The sequence below is a fragment of the Sorex araneus genome, chromosome 11 (genome assembly GCF_027595985.1).
Source record: "Sorex araneus isolate mSorAra2 chromosome 11, mSorAra2.pri, whole genome shotgun sequence".
Lineage (NCBI taxonomy): Eukaryota > Metazoa > Chordata > Mammalia > Eulipotyphla > Soricidae > Sorex > Sorex araneus.
In genome coordinates, this window is record NC_073312.1 from 21283378 (window position 1) to 21308601 (window position 25224).

The following is a 25224-nucleotide window of genomic DNA, read 5'->3' on the forward strand; positions in this document are numbered from 1 at the left end:
ACATACATATATATTATATAATAATATATATCAGCCCTAATACTACTTGTATCACTTGTCATCCTGTTATTCATCAATTTTTTCAAGCAGGCACCAGTAACGTCTTTATTCGTCCCTATCATGTGCTACTATATCCCAATGGCATCTGCTCTCATATTTCTTAAATAAAACTATTTTACTTTTAGTTGTTTGGCAGAAAGCCCTCTGGACTTAGTCACTAAAATACTAAAATACAGAAATCTAGAACCTCACAGCCGCTACTGTGGCCACATGACCTCATATCTCCTCATTCTCAGCAATGGAAAACAAACTATCAAATGCTTCTTTTCCAGCAGGTCTGACTCTGGGGGGGGAACTCCAAACAATAATAGTGAGTTTTTTGTTTATATGTAATCAAAGTAAAGAGAAAGTAAAGTGAAATTTACCAACTACACAGGTGGGGTGGGGGGCGGGGGGGGGCGGGGAGGTGGGGGTGTTAACTGTGGTTCTTGGTGGTGGAATATATGCACTGGTGAAGGGATGGGTGTTTGAGCATTATGTAACTGAGACTTAAGCCTGAAAGCTTTGTAACTTTCAACATGGTGATTCAATTGAAAAAATAAATTAAAACAAACAAACAAACTATTTTACTTAAGCCAAATAATTAAGGGCTAGAAAGATGGTACAGCAGATAGAACACTTGCCTTGCTCATGGCCGAGTCGGGTTTGATTCCTGGCACCCCATATCTCCCACCTTCCCCAGCCCAGCCCTGCGAGGAGTGATCCCTGAATGCAGAGCCATGAATAATCTCTGAACACTTCCTGATGTGGCCCTCAAGCCAACAAATCAAACAATGAAATAAAAGTAATCATGTTCCCAGATCAGATAATTTACCAAATCCCTCCTCTCCCCCATACACACCTTAAAGCCTGCACATTCTACTTCGGGCCTGCAGGGGAAACTGATATACAATCCTCAAGGGTGGGGTGGGCCCTGGCGGTGGCCACTCAGCAATGTTCAAAGGCCAGTGGCACCTCGAGGGAATTAGCAGTGACCACAGCCAGATGGTCAGCCTGAGGTGGGGGTGAACAGTGGAGCAGCGGAAATGATGATGGAGCTGGAGAATGGGCAGTGGTGAAGGAGGATGACCAGTCATGGAGTTGAATGGTGGGAACTGTGAGGAGATGGTAGAGATGGAGATGGGGGAGGAGAAGGTAGTGGAAAATGGAGCTGCTGGATGATGGAGCTGCCAGATGATAGAGCTGCTAGATGATGGAGCTGCTAGATGATGGAGCTGCTAGATGATGGAGCTGCTAGATGATGGAGCTGCTGGATGATGGAGCTGCTAGATGATGGAGCTGCTGGATGATGGAGCTGCTGGATGATGGAGCTGCTGGCTTTTAGAGCTTCCAGATGATGGAGCTGCTAGATTATGGAGCTACTGGATGATGGAACTGCTGAATGAAGGAGCTGCCAGACAATGGAGCTTCCAGAAGATGGAGCTGCCAGACGATGGAGCTGCCAGACAATGGAGCTGCTGGATGATGGAGCCACTAGATGATGGAGCCACTAGATGATGGAGTTGCCAGATAATAGAGCTGCCAGAAGATGGAGCTGCTGGATGATGGAACTGCTGAATGAATGAGCCACTAGATATGGAGCTACTGAATGATAGATCTGCCGGATGATGGAGCTGCTAGATGATGGAGCTGCTAGAAGATGGAGCTGCCGGATAATGGAGCTACTGAATGATGAAGCTACTGGATGATGGAGCTTCTGGATGATGGAGCTACTAGATGATGGAGCTGCTGGATTATGGAGCTACTGGATGATGGAGCTACTGGATGATGGAGCTGCCGGATGTTGGAGCTGCTGGATGATAGAGCTGCTGTGTTATAGTAAATGATAGTAAATTATATTTAAAATGCTAAGTAGGTACGTAGGCCTGTGGATCAAGATAATGCACAGGTCTGTCAGTGGGAGGTACTAGGTTCAATACTCAGCACCAAACACAACCTCTCAGCACTGTAGGACTTGATCCTATGTACCTAGTACTTCCAGTACAGCCCCCCACAGCAACAAATTTAAAAAACTAAGTAGTTAGAACAAATACTCAATGTTATAAATAAATATGTAGGCAACAATGCAAGGAAAACAGTCAGAAGGGAAGTTAAACAACAGAAAATCAATAGTATCTAAAAACTAAACATCCCCTGTTAGAATTAAAACTTATCTCTCATATCAACCCAGGTAAAGGCCCAAACTCACCTATGACAAGAAAATACTGATAGTATTACAGCTTTTTGAGAATTTGTCTAGCAGCAGTTTTACCGGTAGCTACTGGAAAGATGTGGCCCCCTTGCGCCCCGCATCCCCCCCAAAAAATTATTGATTAAATACTGATTGCTTGGAGGGTTCACTCTGAATGGGAGATGTGAGCTGAAAGTAGACTATAGATGGAGCATGATGGCCACTTATTACCTGTATTACAAACCATAACATCCAAAAGGAGAGAGAGAGAGAGAGAAAAAGAGAATGTTCCTGCCACAGAGGCAGGGGGTGGGAAGAGGTAGGGGTGGCAGGAGGGATACTGGGAACACTGGTGGTGGAGAATGAGCACTGGTGGAGGGATGGGTACTTGACCACTGTATGACTGAAATGTAATCATGAAAGTGTGTAAGTCTGTGATTATATCTCATGGTGTTTCATTTAAAAATTAAAAATAAACAAATAAATGCTGATTGTCCCATAACTGGACTCCATGCAATCTCACAGGCATCTTTCTATTCCATTTTAGTATTAGCCATTTGAGAGTGGTAAATAACAGCATGAGCATGTAAATTCTATTTATTTGCTGATTAGTGAAATTCAATACTTTTCCCAAGATTATTGACCTTTTGCATTTCTGGGGGTCATTGTCATTACATTACTTCCCACTTCTTTCATAATGCACGTAAATTCCTGAAAACAGTCTCCAAGGCCCTGTGGAATGTATATTTTTGTGATATTATCTCTAAACTCACTTTCTAGGTTTCATCTGTTGCTTCCTGCTCATTTTCCCTGAACTCTAAAAACCAGAGAGCCCGGTAGATCAATCTTTAGATAGTTTTTCCTCTCTATCTATACTTGGTGATTTTAATGTCATGGTTCAAAAATATTATCAATATGCTGACATCCATGCAATTTATATGTCAACCCTGCTCCTAATCCCAGCATCGAATCTCCACCTGTCACCTCATATCTTCATGGAGGGATCAAAATATCTGGGTTTATGTTTCCCTCTATTGCACTGATTTCACACACTTTTCTCAGTTACCAGAGATAAATGATATTATGTGAAATTTATCTTTCTTCTCCTGTCTCACGTAACATGAGATTCTCCAATTCCATTCAGGTTGCAGCAAATTGCATGGTTATATTTGGTTCTATTCATTCCTTGTAGCGGCATAGTATTCCATTGTATATATAAATTACACTTTCATTATCCACTCATTGTCATTGGTGGTATATGTAAATTTCTAAATAAAAGACCCAGTGACACTGCAAGCATGAGATCCAAACTACAATAACCAATTTTAAAAATGTGCTTGTCAAGGAGGCAGGCTGGGGCATGGAAAGAACCTGTGGGACACTGGTGAGGGACGTAGGTACTGGTGGTAGGACTGGTGCTGGAACATTGTACACCTCAAGCTCAACTATGAATAACTATGTCAATCACAATTCCACAATAAATATTATTTTATTTTTTTAAAACGGTCTCCCAGGGTTTTCCTATATACAGCTGCACTATCTACAGACACTCAGCATTCACAGACCCTCATTGACTTTTAGTCATGGCATTGTTATCATTAGATGTATTTTATACATAGATAGATGATAGAAGATGATAGAAAGAAAGCAACATCTATATAATATCATTTGGGCACTTTCCAATGGAAATTAACAAATGTATTTCTGCCAGAAACCCCCTGAAGTGAGCACAATTCTTCTTTGTTACAAATGAGTCAAATGAAACAATCTCAGGATCATGGTTAAGTGTGGCAAGTTGAGGATGGAGAAAACGAATGCTGGTCTCCAAACTACAGTTCTTCACTATTGCCCGTCCAGCCTTTCCTATCTGTGTATACAGACATATTTTATATACATATTTTTCCTGTCTACCACTTAAATGTAAAGGTCACAAAGGAGGGTACTTGGTTATATTTACTGTCTTAGTCCTAGTATTCAAGTCACCATACCTGAAGCATATTTGGGAAATCAACAAAACTTTATTGTGCAGCACAAACTCAAATCTCTTTCAAACAAGGATAAAAATGAAACTGATTAAAAAGAAACTCCTGGAGCCAAAGAGACTAAAAAAAGATAAAGGTGCTTTCCTTGCATGTAGTCAGCCTCAGTTCTATCTCTGGTGTCACATATGCGACCTAGGCTCAGCAAGATCAGTGGCTCCTGAGTATAAAGTCAAGAATTGCCTCTGTGTCTTTGGGTCACAAGAATATGACCCAAAACTCAAAAGGAGAAAGTGATAGAAAGAGAGAAGGAGACAGAGAAAGAAGAAAGAAAGAAAGAAAGAAAGAAAGAAAGAAAGAAAGAAAGAAAGAAAGAAAGAAAGAAAGAAAGAAAGAAAGAGAGAGAGAGAGAGAGGGAGGGAGGGAGGGAGGGAGGGAGGGAGGGAGGGAGGGAGGGAGGGAGAGAGGAAGAAAAAAAAAACTTTTGATGGTTTCTAGCATAATTAAGAAAACAAGTTTCATCTAATCTTTGATAAGGGAGCAAGAAATGTGAAGTGGAGCAAGGAAAGCCTCTTTAACAAATGGTGCTGGCAAAACTGGACAGCCACATGCAAAAAAAAAAGGCTCATATCTCTACATATCACCATGTACAAAAGTCAGATAAAAATGGATTAAAGACCTCAACATCCATAAGGTACAATCCATAAGGTACATTGAAGACAAGGTCGGCAAAACCCTCCACTACATTGAAGCCAACGGTATCTTCAAAGATGACACGCCACTGGCCAAGCAAGTGAAAACAGAGATCAATAAATGGGACTATCTTAAACTAAGAAGCTTCTGCACCTCAAAAGAAATAGTGACCAAAGTACAAAGACAGCCTACAGAATGGGAAAGGATATTTACCCAATACCCATCTGATAAGGGGTTGATATCAAGGATATACAAGACACCGGCTGAACTCCACAAGAAGAAAACTGCCAACCCGATCAAAAAATGGGGTGATGAAATGAACAGAAACTTTCCCAAAGAAGAAATCCAAATGGCTGAGAGGCACATGAGAAAATTCTCTACATCACTAATCATTAGGGAGATGCAGATCAAAACAACAATGAGATATCATCTCACACCAGAGACTGGCTCACATCCAAAAAAACAAAAACAGCCGGTGTTGGCGTGGATGTGGGGAGAAAGGGACTCTTCTTCACTGCTGGTGGGAATGCCAACTGGTTCAGCCCTTTTGGAAAACAATATGGACAATTCTCACAAAACTAGAAATTGAGCTCCCATTTGACCCAGCAATACCACTCCTGGGAATATACCCTGAAGAGGCAAAAAGGTATAGTAGAAATGGCATCTGCATTTCTATGTTCATTGCAGCACTATTTACAATAGCCAAAATCTAGAAAAACCCAGAGTGCCCAAAGACAGATGACTGGTTAAAGAAACTTTGGTACAGCTACACAATGGAATACTATGCAGCTGTTAGAAAAGATAAAGTCACAAAATTTGCCTGTAAGTGGATCAACATGGAGAGTGTCATGTTGAGCGAAATGAGTTAGAAAGAAAGAGACAGACATAGAAAGATTGCACTCATATGTGGAATATAAAGTAGCAGAATAAGACACTAACACCCAAGAGTAGTAGAGATTAGAACCAGGAGGTCTGTCCCACAGATTGGAAACTGACCTCACGTGCTGGGGGAAAAGGCAGCAGAAACAGAGAAGGGAACACCAAGTAGAGAGTATTGGGAGGACCGACTCAGGTTGAAAGCCACATACCAAAAGTGGACTATAGATCAAACATGATGGCCACTCAATACCTCTATTGCAAACTACAGCATCCAACAGGAGAGAGAACGGGAGGGAGTGCCCTGCCACAGAGGCAGGGTGGGGTGGTGGGGGTTGGGGTGGGGGGTGAGAGGGATACTGGGAAAATTGGCAGAGGAGAATGGGCACTGGTGGAGGGATGTAAACCAAATACAAACATGAAAGTTCATAAGTTTATAACTGTACCCCACAGTGATTAATTAATAAAATTTTTTTTTAAAAAAAAACAAGTTTCAGTATCATTTTTATTTAATTTTTTATTTTTTGATATTTTTTGCCTTTTGGGTCTCATCTGGCAATGCACAGGGGTTACTCCTGGCTCATGCACTCAGGAATCAGTCCTGGCAATGCTCAGGGGACGGTATGGGATACTGGGAATCGAGTCCGGGTCATCTGTGTGCAAGGCAAATGTCCTACCCACTGTGCTATCACTCCAGCCCCTCCGTATCATTTTTAATTGCCCAGATACTTGAAAAGGATTAAAGAAAATTTTGTGGAATCCAATAAAAAATGAAACAAATAAATTTGAACATTGAATTCTAAATCATGTTTCCCAGAAATAATTCTGCTATTTTCATCATTACGGACAGTATTAGCAGTTAGGGAAAGACCATAAAATGTTAAATTCACAAATCATTCCTGAGTTTCTTCTTTAAAACATTCAAGAGACAGCTTTTATGTTTTAAGACTACCTGTGACCATCATAAATGGAAGAGGAACACTGAGGGGGGGGCGGGGAATAATTAAAAGTGCTACTGACTCATTCAATCTAGTGACAGACTGTGTGTTCCGGTAGAGAGGTGTCTCCAGTGCAGGGAACTTGCATGTTCTGCTCACTGACTCATTGACTTTAGACTCAACAGAACATCTGGATGAAACTTTACCCTGGACTCTCCCAAGTGAATCCTGAAAGGAAGTTCAAACAGGAACTCCTTCCAAAGCAGGTTCAGTACTGAAAACAGGGAACCTCTAAGAGTCGAGCCTAGTAATGTCTAGTTCACATAATACATACTCGATAAATATTTTTCAGAAGGATGATAGTGTTTTGAAGAATGATAGTGCTAATGAGCAGAAATGTTGGCACGTAATCTCAAACAGGAAGTATTTTTTTCAAGTCGCGAAGATCACTCTGATGTTCTCCTTCAATCTTAGTTTGAACCTCGCTGACTAATTTCCCTGAATTTTACTAGACCCTCCCAAATCAAATCAGTGTATATGTTTAATAAAGGAACCATTACATCCATAGCCTATTAGCAGTATAACTAGTCAATGATTCTCTCTGATTTGGAAAGTCAAGTTGTTATACCAAGGATAAGGATAAAATACATCTACATGCACTTGTCTTGCATGTAGATGTAGCTGACCTAGTTTGATCCCCAATAACTCATATTGTTCCTTGAGCTCCACCAAGAGTGACTCTTAAAGAGAGCCAGAAACTGCGTGGCTGAATAGCACCTCCATGCAATAAAAACAAAAATGGCTGCCATCAAATGCCAAGTTTAATCACTCACACACACACACACACACACACACACACACACACACACACTGTCACTTGGAGTATCATCTTTATTTTATTGTTCCTTGTTTGTTGTATCTCCTACTAGTGAAATCTAAAATTAATACAAGGTTGCTCTTGCCTGTCTAAAACTGTGACTTCTACCTACTTTTCTCTAAAAGTCAGAGTTCCCAGGGAGAAGGATTTTGGATCTGGACTTGTGAGGGGAAGTTAGCACTGAAAAGACAGTCTTGGGGCCTGGGGGATGGTGCAAAGGGCGAACGTTCCTAGTTTGCATGCAGGAATGCTGGCTTCTGTACCCTTACTACAAGGCTTCCCCAGAACTGCAGGTGGCAACCTCCCCCCAACAACACATCAGGAGTTACCCTGGTCACCATTGAATGTTAGCTTAAAAACAAAATGAAACAAAATTTAGCGAGTTCCAGACTTTCCAAAATGAAAATTTATTTGGTATTTGGTAATTTAATTTTTATTTTATTTGGTATTTTACTTGGCATCTGGTATTTGGTAATTTAATTTAATTTTTTTTTGAGAGAGAGAGAGAGGAATTCAAGCAATGCTCAGAAGGTCCCAGGGACACTCCTGGAGACATACTGTCAACTGGACCAGATGGTTCAATGGTCAGATCAGCAATGTGACACTGTTCAGTTTCTTTCAGAGGTGAAGGGATTCACCAGCCATACCCAGTGGTGTATTTCCAGGGATGCAACCCAGAGGTGTGAAGGGGACCATGCAGTATGCAAAACACACACTCCAGTCCTTCAGGCTACTTCCCTGGCCCTGAGATGCTTTATATTTTAAAGATTCTCATTCCCAAGTTAGATATATCATTTTGGACAAAAATTGAATCCAGTTTTGATAAATGACTGAAACTCAAATCTTTTTAGAGAGCTGGCTCTAAGTAATCTCAAACTCTAGCCCAAGTTCTTGTCACCTCCGGACAATTTTAGTGTAATAAAATGTAATCCAATTGAAGCAGTCTACGGTTTACTTACCGTTCCTATAAGCATCAAGGACCTATGACAGAAGTCTGGGAAGTTTCCAGATGTCTCCAAAGGACCAGGTCCCCAAACCAGAGGAAAGACAATATCCCCTTTCTAAAATTCTAAGAGCCATGGAAAGTCATCCTCATTTTCCCAGTGAGCAGCTGACTCCCATGGTCATCCTATCTCTGCCACCAACCTTGCCCTGGACTCACCTGGATGAAGATGTATTCATCCTGGACAACGAGGGAACTGATGTCAATGGAGCGGGCAAAAGGCCCACTGCGGGTTGTCTCGGCACACTCCTGGATCCTGCAGGTGAGGTAGTGAGCATCTGGGACAGGAGAACAGAGAGACATTAGACACAAGGGAAAACCATAAGCTGCACTCGCCTAAAACAAAAAGATCTACCTCCTGGAAAAGATACAGGTGACACCAATGAGATGTCATTTTCTCATCCATAAAACTTTTAGTACTTAAGCAAAAGGTTCAGGCAAGGGAATGGAAAGGGGGGGTGTTAACTTTCTATCCTACTGTAAGAGAGTAAACTGGTACTATTTTTCAAAAAAACACATTTGAAGTGTCTGCCAAAGTGTATAAATAAGATATGATGGTGCATATATCATGTCAGCAAGTTTGTTATTTTCTTAGGTAATGTACCTTGATATCTCTACAGAGAGGTAAGGGTAAAAAATGTTCACTCTGGCATTGCTTATTGCCATGAAAACTTGAAATAAATAAAATTTCCATAAACAAATGGTGAAATAACTTAGGTTAAATAATCTAAGCTGCATACATATTGCCGAAGACTATGCTATAATTAAAATAAGTAGGGAACTGCATTTGCATCAACATGTTTCTCTCAGAGGCACTGTATCGCGAGCCTGTTAATATTTAGAAATAGGTATGCTGATGTAAATATTACTGCTGTCAATGAAACGTCTATAAATGAATAGGTTTTTATATGCATTATAGAGGCACAGAAAACCAAAGAGATACATATAAAAATTAGCTTGGATAACTTTTGGGGAAAGGAAGAAAGACGATAGAGGTCAAGTAGGATTTTTTTTTTGTTACTTTATGTTATATTTTTATTTTAAAAAAATTTATTTTATTGAATCACTGTGACAAAAGTTACAAAGCTTTCAGGTTTAAGTCTCAGTCATATAATAATCAAACCCGTATCCCTTCACAAGTGCACCTGTTCCCCCACCAAAAACTCCAATATACTCCCCTCCCACTCCCCGCCACCCTCAGCACCCGAGTGGCCAAATCTTCGCTTTATTCTCTCTATACTTTGGATACATTCAATATTTCAACAGAGAACCATTATTATTTGGAATTTTCCCCGAACAATCAAACCTGCTGAAAAGGCATCATTTGATAGTTTGTTTTCCATTGTTGAGAATGAAGATTATAGGAGCTCTGTTGTTTTAGCTCAGTTTACAGTCTAGATGCATTTCTATAAGTCTCTGGGAGCCAAAATGGGTTAGTAGACCTCCTGGATCATAGTCTTTAAGGAGCAGAGGGGCGGGTCAAAGGGCAGGTCAGTGGGCAGGTGGGGGTGTCTAAGGGCTTGTCACAGGGCCTGTCATAGGGTGGCCATAGGGCATGTCACAGGGTGGGTCAAAGGGCATGTCTAAGGGCGGGTGACAAGATGGGTCAGAGTGCGTGACTAAGGGCGTGTCTGAGCATCTCAAAGGACTGGTGAACGGGCGTCTAAGGGCGTGTCATAGGGTGGGTCAGGGGCGGGTCACAGGGCGTGTCATGGGGTGTCTGCCCTTAGACATGTCAGACAGAGGGGACAGAGGGGGGTTCTGAGGGCGGGTCAAAGGGCGGGTCAGTGGGCCGGTGGGGGTGTCTGAGTGGTTCAAAAGGCAGGTCAGAGAGTGTCACAGGGTGAGCCAAAGGGCGTGTCACAGGGTGGGTCAGTGGGCGGGTCATAGGGCCTGTCACAGAGTGGTTAAAAGGGCGGGCCACAGGGTGAGACAGAGGGCGTGTCTAAGGGCGTGTATGAGTGGCTCAAAGAACAGTGAAAGGGAGTGTCCAAAGGCAGGCGTGTCACAGGGAGGTCACAGGCAGGTCATAGAGCGTGCCATTGGGTGGGTCAGAGGGTGGGTCATAGGGAGTGTGACAGGGTGGTCAGAGGGCGTGTCAGAGGGTAGGTCAGAGGGCGGGTCACAGGGTGTCCGCCCTTAGACAGGTCAGACAGAGGGGACAGAGGGGGTTCTGAGGGCGTGTGTAAGGTCGTGTCACGGGGTGGGTCAGAGGGCAGGTCATAGGGCGTGTCACAGGGTGGTCCCAAGGGTGGGTCACAGCTGGGTCAGAGGGCGTGTCTGAGGGCGTGTCTAAGGGCGTGTCACAGGGTGTGTCACAGGGCTGGTCCGAGGGTGAGTCACTGGGTGGGTCAGAGGGCGTGTTATAGGGTGGGTCAGAGGGCGGGTTATAGGGCGTGTCACAGGGCATGTCCAAGTGGTTCAAAGGCTGGGTGAAAGGGCGTGACCAAGGGCGTGTCTCAGTGTGGGTCACAGGGCGGGTCTTAGGGCGTGTCACTGGGTAGGTCATAGGCTGCTCCAGATCTCATCTGGGCTGAGGGCGTGATAGACAGAAATTAATTTGTTTAGCTAATATCTTTTTATCAAGCATCTACCTTTTGGCTAGGTTTTACTCTAAGTGATAAATATATAACAATGACTAATTAAAAATGTAATTTTTAACTTCAATGATCTAATATATTTGTTAAAGAGGTGGAAAGCTTGAAAGTGAACAAATAGGATAATTTCAGATAATAAAAACCATAAAGACATTGCTAACACATAGCTGCGTGATGGAAAGTGACAGGGATGGAAGCTGGTTAAGATGTACGTATTCATTGTGCTGGCTACTGACTTAAGTTTGTAAAAAAAATCACTAAAACTATTATTAAAAAAATTGAATGTGTTGGAGTGAATATGCAAGCAAGATATGCTTAGAGAGATATTTCAGTATTGATAGCCATTGATATTTATAACTAGATAGAATAATAATAGTAGAGATAAAGATCAACAAAATTAACTGAATGATTTTAGAGCTGGAAATTTAACTGATAGCTTTGGCATTGGATTGAAGAATTGAGGAATTCAAGACTGAATCAACTTATATTAGAGAATATAAAAGAAAAACACTTATTTATCTCATAAACGAATAAGATAAATAAAAATGGTGCTATGAGAGTAATTGATATGTAGGAATAGGCGGGGCATCTTAACATGAAGATGGTTTGGTAGTGGAAGGCTCTTTGAAGGTAATGTTGAACAGAGATGTAGGCAGGACATGAACAGTCTAATAGTCTAAAAATCCCAACAATGTTGCCAAGGTTTGGTAAAAGCAGGAGCTCATTATATTATAAACTCACCGAGGAAGGGGAAATGCCGCAAGATACTGCTAAAGAGGAAAGCAAGAATCATAAAATAGCTGCTCACTACTTTGTTCCTGGACCTTTTTTAAATCACCAAATTCATTGATTAAATAAAAAAAGTTGTTAGTGGGAACTGGAAAAAGACCAGTATGTCTGAGGCTAGAATGAAGTTTTTTATAAAGGCTAGTATTTGGCAGCGTTGTTTCATTTTGCCACTTCTTATTTCCTAGGGCCACTCAGAGATCTTTTAATTGTGCTTCAAGATTCCATATGATTGAATAAATAAAAAATCCATTGGGGGCTTTCAGTTCTAAAGTTGGATTTACTTTTTGGCAGGTTTATTAACAATAATAATCTGAAACACATGGAATGTTTGTGGCAATCTTTATTTTCAGTGTTTTTTTAAGGCAACAGAAACATTATTATACTCACTTTATCAATGAATTGAAATGAGTCATGGAGCAGTTTAGCAAATATGGCTGGAATGAATTCCCAATTAGGCTTAGAATTCAAATCCCACAGTTCTTAGTCTAGTCCCTTCTGATAGACCCCTTCTTTTCTATAAATGATAAATCATCAGCACAGAGAATAGTGTTAAGCTAAAGACAACTTGGACTCTTACTTGGTGTGAGGAATACTTTAAGGAGAATAAAGCAGCATCTATCCCAGAATACATAAAAGCAAAGTAGTGGGGAAGGAACGATCTGGAAAGTTAAAAAACCTAAAAAGGGAATGTTGTTTAAACACTTTTTAAATTCATTTCTGATTTCCTTTTTACAAATATCTAGTTTTCTAATATTAAGAAAAAAACCTACCGGTTTCTCATTTCATTTTACAATCAGGACAGTATATGACTATATTATTTTTAATTTTTCTGTCTTAAATCTCTATTGACATTTAGACTTTTTTAAATATATATTTAAGTTTTAAGCATCTGGAGTGCAAGAACTGTCTCACTTGTATGCATTTTGTAGAGGTGCAGTGCATTGTGTGAGTATTTGACTAATATTTTACTCAGCATTAGCTTCAGCTTTTATTCATTTTATTTATTTATTTATTTATTTATTAAATTTATTTAGTTTTTTTTTAGTGAGTCACAGTGAGGATACAGTTACAGATTCACATCTTTTCGTGCTTGTTTTTCCCTCATGCAATGTTCGAGAGCCCATCCCTCCACCAGTGTCCATTCTCCATCACCAATGAAGCCAGTATCCCTCCCTCCCCCCATCCCATCCCCCAACCCACCCCGCGTCTGAGGCAGGACATTCCCATTTGTTCTCTCTCTCCTTTTGGGTGTTGTGGTTTTCAACAGGGGCATTGAGTGACCATCGTGTTCAGTCTCTAGTCTATTTCCAGCACGCATCTCCCTCCTTGTGCAGGATCTCCAATCACATTTTACTTGGTGTTCCCTTCTCTATCTGGGATGACTTTCCACCAACATGTGAGGCCCGCTTCCAAGCTATGGAGCCAACCTCCTGGCATTATATACTACTATTCTTGGATGTAATTCTCCTACTCTGTTATTTTATATTCCACAGATGAGTGCAATCTTTCTATGCCTGTCCCTCTCTTTCTGGCTTATTTCACTTAGCATGATACTTTCCATGTTGATCCACTTATATGCAAAGTTCATGACTTCATCTTTTCTAACAGCTGCATAGTATTCCATTGTTTAGATGTACCAAAGTTTCTTCAACCAGTCATCTGTTCTTGGGAACTTGGGTTTTTTCCAGATTCTGGCTATTGTGAACAGTGCTGCGATGAACATATAAGTACAGATGTCATTTCAACTATATTTTTTTGTTTCTCCAGGATATATTCCCAGAAGTGGTATTGCTGGATCAAATGGAAGCTCAATTTCTAATTTTTTGAGAATCGTCCATATTGTTTTCCAAAGGGGCTGGACCAGTCAGCATTCCCACCAGCAGTGCAGGAGGGTCCCTTTCTCTCCACATCCTCTGCAACAGCAGTTGCTTTTGTTCTTTTGGATGTGTGCCATTCTCTGTGGTGTGAGGTGGTATCTCATGGTATTTTTATCTGCAGCTCCCTGATGATTAGTGTGCAGAGCATTTGTTCATGTACCTTTTAGCCATTCGTCTCTCTTTCTTGGAAAAGTTTCTGTTCATTTCTTCGGCCCATTTTCCGATGGGGTTGGATGTTTTCTTCTTGTAGAGTTCAACCAGTGCTTTGTATACTATTGATATCAATCCTTTATCAGATGGGTATTTGGTGAATATCCTTTCCCTTTCTGTAGATTGCCTTTGTATTCTGGTCCCTGAGTCTTTTGCGGTGCAGAAGCTTCTTAGTTTAATGTAGTCCCATTTGTTTATCTCTGTTTTTATTTGATTGCTTAGTTCCGTGTCATCTTTGAAGATTCCCTTAGCTTCAATATCATGAAGGGTTTTGCCAACCTTGTCTTTGATGTACCTTATGGATTGTAGTCTGGTGTTGAGGTCTTTAATCCATTTTGATATGATTTTTGTGCATGGTGTCAGGTCGAGGTCTAAGCCCATTCTTTTGCATGTGGTTGTGCAGTTATGCCAGCACCATTTTTTGAGAGGCTTTCTTTGCTCCACTTCGCATTTCTTGCTCCCTTATCAAAGATTAGATGATCATACATTTGGGGTTGTGTGTTGGGATATTCCACTCTGTTCCATTAGTCTGCGGCTCTGCTTTTGTTCCAGTACCATACTGTTTTAATTGTTACCACTTTGTAGTAAAGTTTCAGGTTGGGGAGGGTGATGCCTCCAATAATCTTTTCCCCAAGAATTGTTTTAGTTATTCGTGGGCATTTATTGTTCCATATGAATTTCAAGATTGCTTGATCCATTTCTTTGAAGAATGTCATGGGTATCCTTATAGGGATTGCATTGAATTTGTATAATGCGTTGGGTAGTATTGCCATTTTCACAATGTTGATTCTCCCTATCCATGAGCAGGGTATATGTTTCCATCTCCTCATGTCCTCTTTTATTTCATGGAGTAGCGTTTTATAGTTTTCTTTGTAGAGGTCCTTTACTTCCTTGGTTAAGCTGATTCCGAGGTATTTGATTTTCTGGGGCACGATTGTGAACGGGATTGCTTTTTTCATGTCCCTTTCCTCTGTCTCATTGTTTGCATATAGGAAAGCCATGGTTTTATGTCATGTTCCCTATCTTAGAGGAAAGGCCCTTAGTTTTTCCCCATTGATGATAATGCTTGCCAATAGGTTCGTGGTAGATGGCTTTTACTATCTTGAGGAAAGTCCCTTCTATACCCATTTTGGCAAGAGTTTTCATCATAAACAGGTGCTGGATCTTGTCAAATGCTTTCTCTGCATCTATCGATATGATCATATGGTTTTTATCTTTGATTTTGTTGATATGATGGATTATGTTGATTGATTTCTGAATGTTAAACCATCCTTGCATCCCTGGGATGAATCCCACTTGGTCATGGTGTATAATCTTTTTGATGAGTTGTTGGATCCTATTTGCTAATATTTTGTTGAGGATCTTCGCATCAGTGTTCATCAGGGATACTGGTCTATAGTTTTCTTTGTTAGTGGTGTCTTTGTTTGCTTTTGATATTTGGGAGATATGTGCCTCATAGAAACTCTTCGGGAGAGTTCCTCTCTTTTCAGTTTCCTGGAAAAGCTTGAAGAGAACTGGCAACAAATCTTATTTAAATGTTTGGAAGAATTCACCAGTGAATCCGTCTGGACCTGGGCTTTTGTTTTGGGGGAGACTTTTGATTACAGGTTCAATTTCCTTGATATTAATGGGTTTATTCAGGTATTCCAAGTATTCTTGGTTCAGTCTTGGGAGATTGTAGGAATCAAGGAATTCGTCCATTTCTTTTAGGTTCTCTTGTTTTGTGGCATACAGACTTTCAAAGTAGTCTCTGATGATCTTTTGAATCTCCTTGGTTTCTGTTGTGATGTCCCCCTTTTAATTTCTGATTTGGTTTATTAGGGTTTTCTCTGTCTCTTTCTTTGTGAGTCTTGCTATCTGTTTATCGATCTTATTTATTTTCTCGAAGAACCAGCTCTTTGTTTCATTGATCTTTTGGATTGTCTTTCGGGTTTCCATATCATTAATTTCTGCTCTAAGTTTTATTATTTCTTTCCTTCAATCTGTTTTGGGTTCCTTTTGCTGGTCCTCTTCTAAGATCTTGAGCTGCTAAGTCAAGCTATCTATATAGGCCCTTTCTTCCTTCCCGAGGAAAGCTTGCAGAGCTATAAATTTTCCCCTTAACACAGCTTTAGCTGCATCCCATAGGTTCTGGTAGCTTGTGTCTTCATTCTCATTTGTTTCGAGATATTTTTTTTATTTCCTCCTTGATTTCCTTCGTGACCCACTCATTGTTCAACAGTGAGTTGTTAATTTCCGGTGTTTGATTTGGTTCTCCGTGTCTGTGTGATTAACTTCTATCTTCAGTGCATTATGGTCTGAGAAGATAGTTGATACAATTTCTATCTTCCTGATTCTATTAAGGTATAGTTTGTGACCCAGAACGTGGTCTATTTTGGAAAATGTTCCATGTGCACTGGAAAAGAATGTGTATTCTTTCTTTTTGGGGTGTATAGCCCTGAATAGGTCTATTAGCCCTGTATCCTCCATTTCTTCCTTCAGAGCCATTGTTTCCTTACTGATTGTTGTTCTTGTCGATGTATCCAGAGGTGATAAGGCAGTTTTGAAGTCTCCAACTACTATCGTGGCACTAGTTATGTCCCCCTTAAATTCTGTTAGGAGTTCTTTTAAGTAGTTAGTTGGCCGTTCATTAGGTGCATATGTGTTTAAGAGTGTGATTTCTTCCTCTTGTACATATCCCTTGATGAATAGAAAATGACCTTCGCTGTCCCTTCTGATCTTTTTAGCCTGAAATCTATGTTGTCGGATACTAGTATGGCCACCCCAGCTTTTTTTGAGGGAGTTGTTTGCTTGCAGGATAGTTTTCCATTCTTTGACTTTGAGTCTGTGTTTGCTCTGACTGTTCAGATGTGTTTTTTGTAGGCAGCAGAAAGCTGGGTTTAGTTTCTGAATCCATTTTGCCACTCTGTGCCTCTTGATTGGTGCATTTAGACTGTTAACATTAAGGGAAATTATTGTCATGGGATTTTGTGCCATCTTTCTGTAGGGTTTGTTGTTCTTGTAGGGTTTTTCCTTGTCTTATAGTAGCCCTTTTAGTCCTTCTTTTAAGTTTGGTCTTGAGTCTATGAAATTCTTGAGCTGTTGTTTCTCCATGAAATACTGCATGGTTTCTTCAAGTTTAACTGAGAGTTTAGCCGGGTAAAGTATTCTTGGTGAGGTGTTCGTTTCATTAATTTTTTTCACTATCTCCCACCACTGACTTCGGGCTTGGAAGATTTCTTCTGATAGGTCTGCTGTGAATCTAAGGGGTGCTCCTTTGTATGTGATTTCCTTCTTTGATCTTGCTGTTTGCAGCATTGTGTCTCTATCCACCACATCCATCATTCTGACTATGATATGCCTTGGGGATTTTTTATTTGGGTCCCTTTTAGCTGGCACCCTTCGGACTCCTTGGATCTGGATGCCCGCATTTTCTAGCTCTGGGAATTTCTTAGCAATTATGTCTTTAATTGTGTTTTTTTCATTGGTTCCCTGTGGTTTTGGTACTCCAATAATTCTTATGTTGTTTCTCTTATGGTCATCCCCTAGGACTCTAATTCGCTCTAGAGTCATTTTGAGATCTTTAGCCATTATTTGTTGTTGCCTATATGCTTTCTGCAACTCATCTTCAAGCTCACTGATTCTGTCCTCGGCTGTAGCCATTCTATTTTTGAGGGCTCCTATGGAGTTTTTTTATTTCATCTATCGATTCTTTTAATTGTGTCACTTCTGTTCATAGCTTTAAAATTTTTGCTCTCATTTCTTTCTGGATGATCTTGGTGGACCATTCCAATGCTGCATCCATATCCTCCCTTAATTTATTGGATGTTCGTTCCATAGTTGCTTTGAGTTTGTGAACCATCTTCATGATTTCCTCTCTGAATTCTTCATCTGAGAGGAGATTGTATTTCTGGGAAGTCCCTGTTGGGGTTTCTGAGATCCTCTCTTCCATCTCTACTGACAGTGGGGATTTTCGCTGTTTTTTCATGTTGTTATGGGCTTTACTGTCAGGCGCTTCACCTTAGCTTGTGAGGGGCCTCAATTGAAGATGTGGGGTATGATCTCTTTAAAAAGGACTTTTGGTGCAGCTTGATGTGTTCACTGATAGTGCTTTTGAAAGTAGGATGGGATAGACTAATTGACAATTAGCATATAGTGACTAAGATGAACAGGGTATTCTTCAGAGGAATATGCTATACTGATTGTGACCAAAGCAGGACACATGGAATGGGAGAAATAACTGCGGCCAAAGAGGCCACGCCCTCTTTTGAGACCACGCCCCCTGATGTGGGAACACGCCCCTAACAACCTGTGTGAGACCAGCCATGCTCACGCACACGCAGAGGGCTGAAGTGATGGCACTGCCCATGAGGGAGGTCTACTTTATGTTATTATGTTTACAATGTGAATATGGGCTGGAGCGATAGCACAGCAGTAGGGTGTTTGCCTTTCATGAGGACAACCCGTGTTCGATTCCTCTGCCCCTCTCGAAGAGCCTGGCAAGCTACTGAGAGTACCATGCCTGCACAGCAGAGCCTGGCAAGCTACCCGTGGCGTATTGGATATGCCAAAAACAGTAACAGTAAGTCTCACAATGAGAGACATTACTGGTGCCCGCTCAAACAAATAGATGAGCAACGAGATGACAGTGACAGTGACAATGTGAATATATTTACTAATTACTTGTACATAACTTACAAAACTTTCATACCAACTTGCAAAATTGTCTAAAGATTTTCCAAAAACTTTTCTCCCCAAAATGTCAGCAGCTACAGCAGAATAGGAAATCCTTGACCCTGTTTAAAAGGCATTTTGACTAAGAGGATAAGCTCATTCAAAGGAGGTAATGCATTCAGTTTCCTTTATGCAATAAATTCATCAAGTGAATTTATTGCATAAAGAAGCCACTGCACAAATCTGCTTTTACCAAGGTCTTTCTCTATTGCATGGTATTTAACAACGATACGGTCAAAGTGAAGAGTAATGATCATTTGAGGATTAAAACAGTAGTTTTCATCATTCAAAACCATATGCATTAGTACATATATCTAATTTCACTGTCTCCTTGGATGGATTTCCGGCATGCTTAGAGGCTATTATCAAGGTGGTGCCAGGCATCAAAGAAGAAGTTTGTTTTTTATTCATTTTTAAATATTTTTTTGGCCATACCCAGAACTGTGCTTAGGGATCACTTGTGGTGGGTCTAGGGAGATCATCTGTGATGCTGGGAATCGAACCCAGGTCAGCCACAGCAAGAGAAATACCCTACCTAATATCCTATCTCTCCAGCCAATGAAGTTTAAGTTTGGGGCCATGGAGATACCTCAAAGGGCTGGAGCACATGTTTTGCAAGTAGGAGCCCCAGGTTTAATCCTAGACTCTGAAGAGTCCTAAGTAATGCTGGGAGCAACCTTGAGCACCAAGTCAAGAGTAGACTTCAAACATAGACAGTGTAGCCCCAAAATAGAAATGGGGTGGTTAAGGGGGGGAGGAGATAATTTTAAAATGTCAAAATTGTGTAATGGCCAAACAAAACAGGTTATATAAAATTATATTTGACCATTTTTAAAAACTCTCTGATTCAAAGCTTTCAGTGATGCTATGGGTATTATTTAGATCTGTGGTTTTCAAACTTTTTATATCTGGCCCAGTACCTGTCCAACAGTGCAACATCTGATAATCACAGTTTAGAGACTGAGAATATGGCAGAGAGACCCAAATTTTCTTTTTTCTTTATTTGAGGAGAATGGCAGCGAGCCATACCCAGTGGTACCCAGTGCTTACTTCTGGCCTTGTGCTCAGCGTTCACTCCTGGTGGGACTCAAGTGTTCATATGGAGTTAAACTGGGGTTCATCATTTAAAACCCTAGGCATTATGACATGTATCTAATGTGACTGTGTTCGTGGGTAGATGTCCAGGCATGCTTAGGCGTTAACAGAATGCCAGGCAGCAAAGATAAAGGTTTTTTCATTCTTATTTTTAAAAAATGGGGGGGGGGGGGGCTGGAGCGATAGCACAGCGGGTAGTGCGTTTGCCTTGCATGCAGCCGACCCGGATTCGATTCCCAGCATCCCATATGGTCCCCTGAGCACCACCAGGAGTAATTCATGAGTGCATGAACCAGGAGTAACCCCTGTGCATCGCCGGGTGTGACCCAAAAAGCAATAATAATAATAATAATAATAAAAAATTAAAAAATTGGGGGAGGACCATACCCAGGTTTGTGCTTAGAAATCACTCTGGGTGGGGCTGGGGACTATTTGTGGAACTGGGATTGGTTAAAGTTAGAGGTCAAACTAAGGTGGGTCACATATAAGGAAAGTGTCTTAACTCCTGTACTCTCTCTGGGCTTAATACTAAGGATTTTTCTACTTGTTTTGTTGTGAATGTTTTGGGCCATGCCCAATAGTACTCAGGGATTCCTGCTGGTTCTGCTGGCTCTTTGCTCAGTATCATTCCTGGCTGTGTTCAGGACACCATATGTGGTTCTGAGGATCAAATCACTAAGTTGACTGAATGCAAGGCAAGTGCTATAACTTCTGTACTATATACTGGCCCAGACTGTCTATTCTCATAGGCACACTGTCACTGTCCTCCCACTGCTCATCGATTTGCTTGAGCAGGCACCGTTAATGTCTCCATTGTGAAACTTGTTACTGTTTTTGGCATATTGAATATGCCACAGGTAGCTTGCCAGGCTCTGCTGTGCAGGCGGGATACTCTCTGTAGCTTGCTGGTCTCTCCGAGAGGGATGGAGGAATCGAACCCTGGTCGGCCACATGTAAGGCAAACGCCCTACCTGCTGTGCTATTGGTCCATCCCTCTCACTCCTGGTGGGTTCTGGGGAATTTATGGGGTGCTAGAGATGGGACTCATGGTCAGCCACAAGCCTTACCCACTGTACCATTGCTCCACTACCCCAATAAACATTTTTAACTTACCAAATTGTGGTAAGATATAAATCATCTGCTATACGCAAACTTCTCAAATGTTGGTTTGCCTCTCTCACAGGTGATTGTCAAACATTACTTGTTCATGCTACCCAGCTGGTCCCACCTGTGACTATTCTGCCTGAAAGTGTTTCCAGTGTCTCTCTTCCCATGACCTACACCACTTGCTGGAACAAGTCTTGGTTTTGTGTGTTGGATGTTAGAGCTAGCATTTATCAGCTAGCATTTTTGTGCCGGATGGATGGGGAACTGGATGGACCTGAGGCAAGGGACCAGGGTTATGACTAAACTCCAAACCTGAGCCTATAACCCTATAGCTTCAAAAGCTCCCAGAGTCCTGAAAGCCCTGAGGCAGAGCCAAATCATCATTCTCAGGCCTTTGCTGTTTACAACTATCATTATAAAGTCAAATGCCTAAGGGGAGTGACAAATAATGGCCAGGAGAAAATAAGCTGGATATAATGACAAATGGCAGCTGTCACTTTGGCATCAGGGGCCACCAAAGAGCAGTGGGACCACGGGAAAATGCCAAGACTTGTACCTGAAGGGGCAGCTGTTTCTTAGTGCCAGTCACCGCTTATTTGCAATAATAAGAGCTGACTTTCTCCGAGAATTCAAATGTCCTTATTTTTTAAGGTCAAGTTTCCTGATGTTTTTAAAGGGATATGAAACTTAGATGCAAAATACAGTGCAGGACAAGCAAGCCTATAGTTCTTAGAGCATCTGAGACCACTCTTGGCTCATGTCTATTTGTGATTTGGTTCCTATCAACCCCTCCAAGAAAGTGGCAGGCTTCCTCTGCCTGCTGCCTGCCCTATTAGCAAGAGGACAAAGCTCATTTTTTCAATGCAGCATGCTAGTCCCTTTGTCTTTGCCTCCTTTCATAGATGCAGTCAAGAGTGCCCTGGCTTTGTACTTTGTGCTGACAGGTTGAGAAGACTGGGCCTTGGATCACAGGGCCTACCCACCAAGGATATTCTTGGACCTCCTCCATCATTGTAATTTCCTCCTAAAATAAAGCACAAAACCCCAGCGACAGGCTGCAGTAAATACATGTAAAGAAGCCCCAAATGTTGACATGACAACCTGCTCTTTGTTGCCAGGAAGTGCTTCAGAAAGCTCTTTCCACAGGTAACCCAAAGGGCACGTAGAGGCACATCTGCTTTTTCCCACAGCACAGGCTCCTGTTCCCCCTTGATGGTCTTTTATCATTTCATTTGGACACTCTGAAAAATAAATCAGCTGTGCTCAGGGCCTCCCCCGGAAAAATCAAAACACACCTAAACCTTGGCCTGTGGCAGGAAAATACTGTGCCAAACTCCTCTGACTTCTTGGCTCTCCCCCAGGCTTGCTACTGACAGCATGGAACAAACAGCTGATATACATGAAAAACAGCTCAAAAATGAGTTACTGAAACTCCCTTAAAATGGAAGTACTCTGGCAATCTTTAATAAGACTCATCATATACTAGAAGCTTCAATACTTTTGTTTTCAGAAAGACAGAGCCACGATAATACTACATGCTACCATGCCCAGTGCTTGGTGAGAGAATCTCAGTCAGAGTAGCGGGGAACCGGGAGTGTCAGCAGGCCTGAAAGTGAATGAAGGTTGGATAGAATTATGGGAGTCAAGGTTGGCATCAAAGAAATCAGATGGCACTAGTTTCCCATTTTGCAAAAGATAAAATGTAGAGTTGGGCATAACCTCCAAATGAGACTGGTTGAAGTTATAAACCCTATGATGAAACTGAAAAAATAATCTGGGCATAAATAAGCCTTGAAATTCCAAAATAGATCTTTGTACCAGAGAGATTTCTCAAAGGACAATGATTAGGCACAGCTTTTCTGTAATAGCCGCTTGCCCTAAGTTCAATCTCCTATACCACATGGTACCCTGAGCATCACTTAGGAAGCTCTCAGCCCAAAACATGAAATTCTGATATTTACTAGTTTGCTTCTCTACTTTTTAAAAAATTTATTCTTTCATTGAATCACCATGTGGAAAGTTACAAAGCTTTCAGGTTTAAGTCTCAGCTATACAATGCTCAAACACCCATCCCTTCACCAGTGCACATATTCCACCACCAAGAATCACAGTATACCTCCCCCCCACCTCCCCAGCCCCCCACCCCGCCTGTGTAACTGGTAAATTTCACTTTACTTTCACTTTACTTTGATTACATCCAATATTTCAACAAAAAACTCACTATTATTGTTTGGAGTTTCTCCCCCCTAAGTCAAACTTGCTGAAAAGGAAGCATTTGATAATTTGTTTTCCATTGCTGAGAATGAAGAGATATGTGCCTCACTACTTTTATAAAAATTTATTGTTGGGCTGGAGTGATAGTACAGTGGACAGGGCTCTTGCCTTACGTGCAGCCAACACTGGTTTGACCCCTAGCACTAATTATAGTTCCTTAAGCAATGCCAGGAGTGATCCCTAAGCACACAGCCAAGAATAACCCCTGATGATGTCTGTGTCCCCCAAATGAAACCAGAAAATGCCCTTAAAAGTTTATTTGAACAAAATGTTTTCTTTATATTAATTTATAAGATGTCTTCTAAAATTAGGAAGTCCCAATAATTTGTGCTTGAGAGTAAGGTCTCAAAAGCTAAGGTCTCAACATCCATTCAAGCCCTGGATTTGATCCTCACTGACATCCCCGCACTGAGCAGCAGTACAGCTTTTCATCTGTGTGATGCTGACAAGTTAGTATTTGCCTCCGAGGATTGTCCTCGAGATGAAATAAGTTTATGTATGAAAAACGATTAGTGCATTGTTGGATACATTTTAAAAGATCAATACACATTAACTTGTTTTCTATTATGGAAACATAAGGAAGGGAATTGAACTCTCAGCATCGCTCATCATTCCATGGATAACAAGCAGTGTTCTATTTGATTACTGAGAAAAGGGCTAAGACTGTGAATGTGCTGCACGCATAGAATGAGCCGTGTCCGATCAAAATACATCACACGCAGAATAAGTCATGTCTGATTCTGATTTTATTAATTAATTAATTTTTGGTTTGGGGGCCATACCCAGAGGTGCTCAAGGCTTATTCCTGGCTCATTGCTAAGGGATCACCTCTGGGGCTTGGGCGACTGACTGGGATTCTGTGGATGAAACCCAGGTGAACTGTGTGCAAGGCAAATGCCCTACCCACTGTACTATCATCCAGGCCCTCCTATTCTGATTTTATATCAATGTTTACTTTCTTTATCTTAAAGTCTTGGAAGGAAGGAAGGAAAGAAGGAAGGGAGGGAGGAAGGAAGGGAGGAAGGAAGGGAGGAAGGAAGGAAGGAAGGAAGGAAGGAAGGAAGGAAGGAAGGAAGGAAGGAAGGAGGGAGAGAGGGAGGGAGGGAGGGAGGGGAGGGAAGGGAGGGAGGGAGGGAGGAAGGAAAGAAGGAATGAAGGACGGAAGGAAGGAAGGAAGGAAGGAAGGAAGGAAGGAAGGAAGGAAGGAAGGAAGGAAGGAAGGAAGGAAGGAAGGAAGGAAGCAAGCAAGCAAGGAAGGAAGCAAGGAAGGACACAGAAGTTTGTTGCCTGAATCATCATGGAGGGCTGAAAGGTGAGGCTGCCCTGTATTTAATCTGCACACAGGGGTGTGCTTTGATGTAAGAAAGAATGGGAATGGACAGGATATATGAGCTTTTTAGAAGCAAAGCTCACAGAAGGCATTATAGAATTATAGAATTACCGTTAGAGAATAGACTCTGATTAATCCTATTTTTCAACTATTTCCTATCCTTTCCTTTGAAGCGGACTGGAGCGATAGCACAGTAGGTAGGGCCTTTACCTTGCATGCAGCCAGCCTGGATTCAATTCCTCTGTTCCTCTCAGAGAGCCCAGCAAGGTACTGAGAGTATCCCGCTCCCACAGCAGAGTCTGACAAACTATCCATGGCGTATTCGATATGCCAAAAACTGTAACAAGTCTCACAATGGAGACGTTACTGGTGCCCACTCAAGCAAATCGATGAACAAGGGATCACCGTACTAGGACCGTGCTACAGTGCTTCCTTTGAAGCAGACCTACATGAAAAACACTAGAAAGAAGGACTGAATGAAAATCTTATTTGCATATCCCTGTGAGAAAGTCAGAATAATTTTTCAAATGGAGGACAGTCACATCATCCCTAAGATTAATGTATTTTTTAAATGTCGAATATCTTTTCTAATGTATTTATCTCTCACCCCCCTTTATTTGGGGCATCATAATTTGC

At 41.4% G+C, this 25224-nt stretch overlaps 1 protein-coding gene and 1 pseudogene across 1 annotated transcript in view; one reads left to right on the top strand and one right to left on the bottom strand.

The window, feature by feature from the left end:
- SORCS3 (sortilin related VPS10 domain containing receptor 3) overlaps nt 1-25224 on the bottom strand; it is a 677010-nt gene that overhangs the window by 172666 nt on the left and 479120 nt on the right. Inside the window, exon 7 of the mRNA XM_004611975.2 lies at nt 8756-8874. Within this exon, the coding sequence (XP_004612032.2) occupies nt 8756-8874 (119 nt within the window). The remainder of the gene's footprint in view (nt 1-8755; nt 8875-25224) is intronic.
- Nucleotides 2269-2338, top strand: LOC129399458 (U7 small nuclear RNA; annotated as a pseudogene).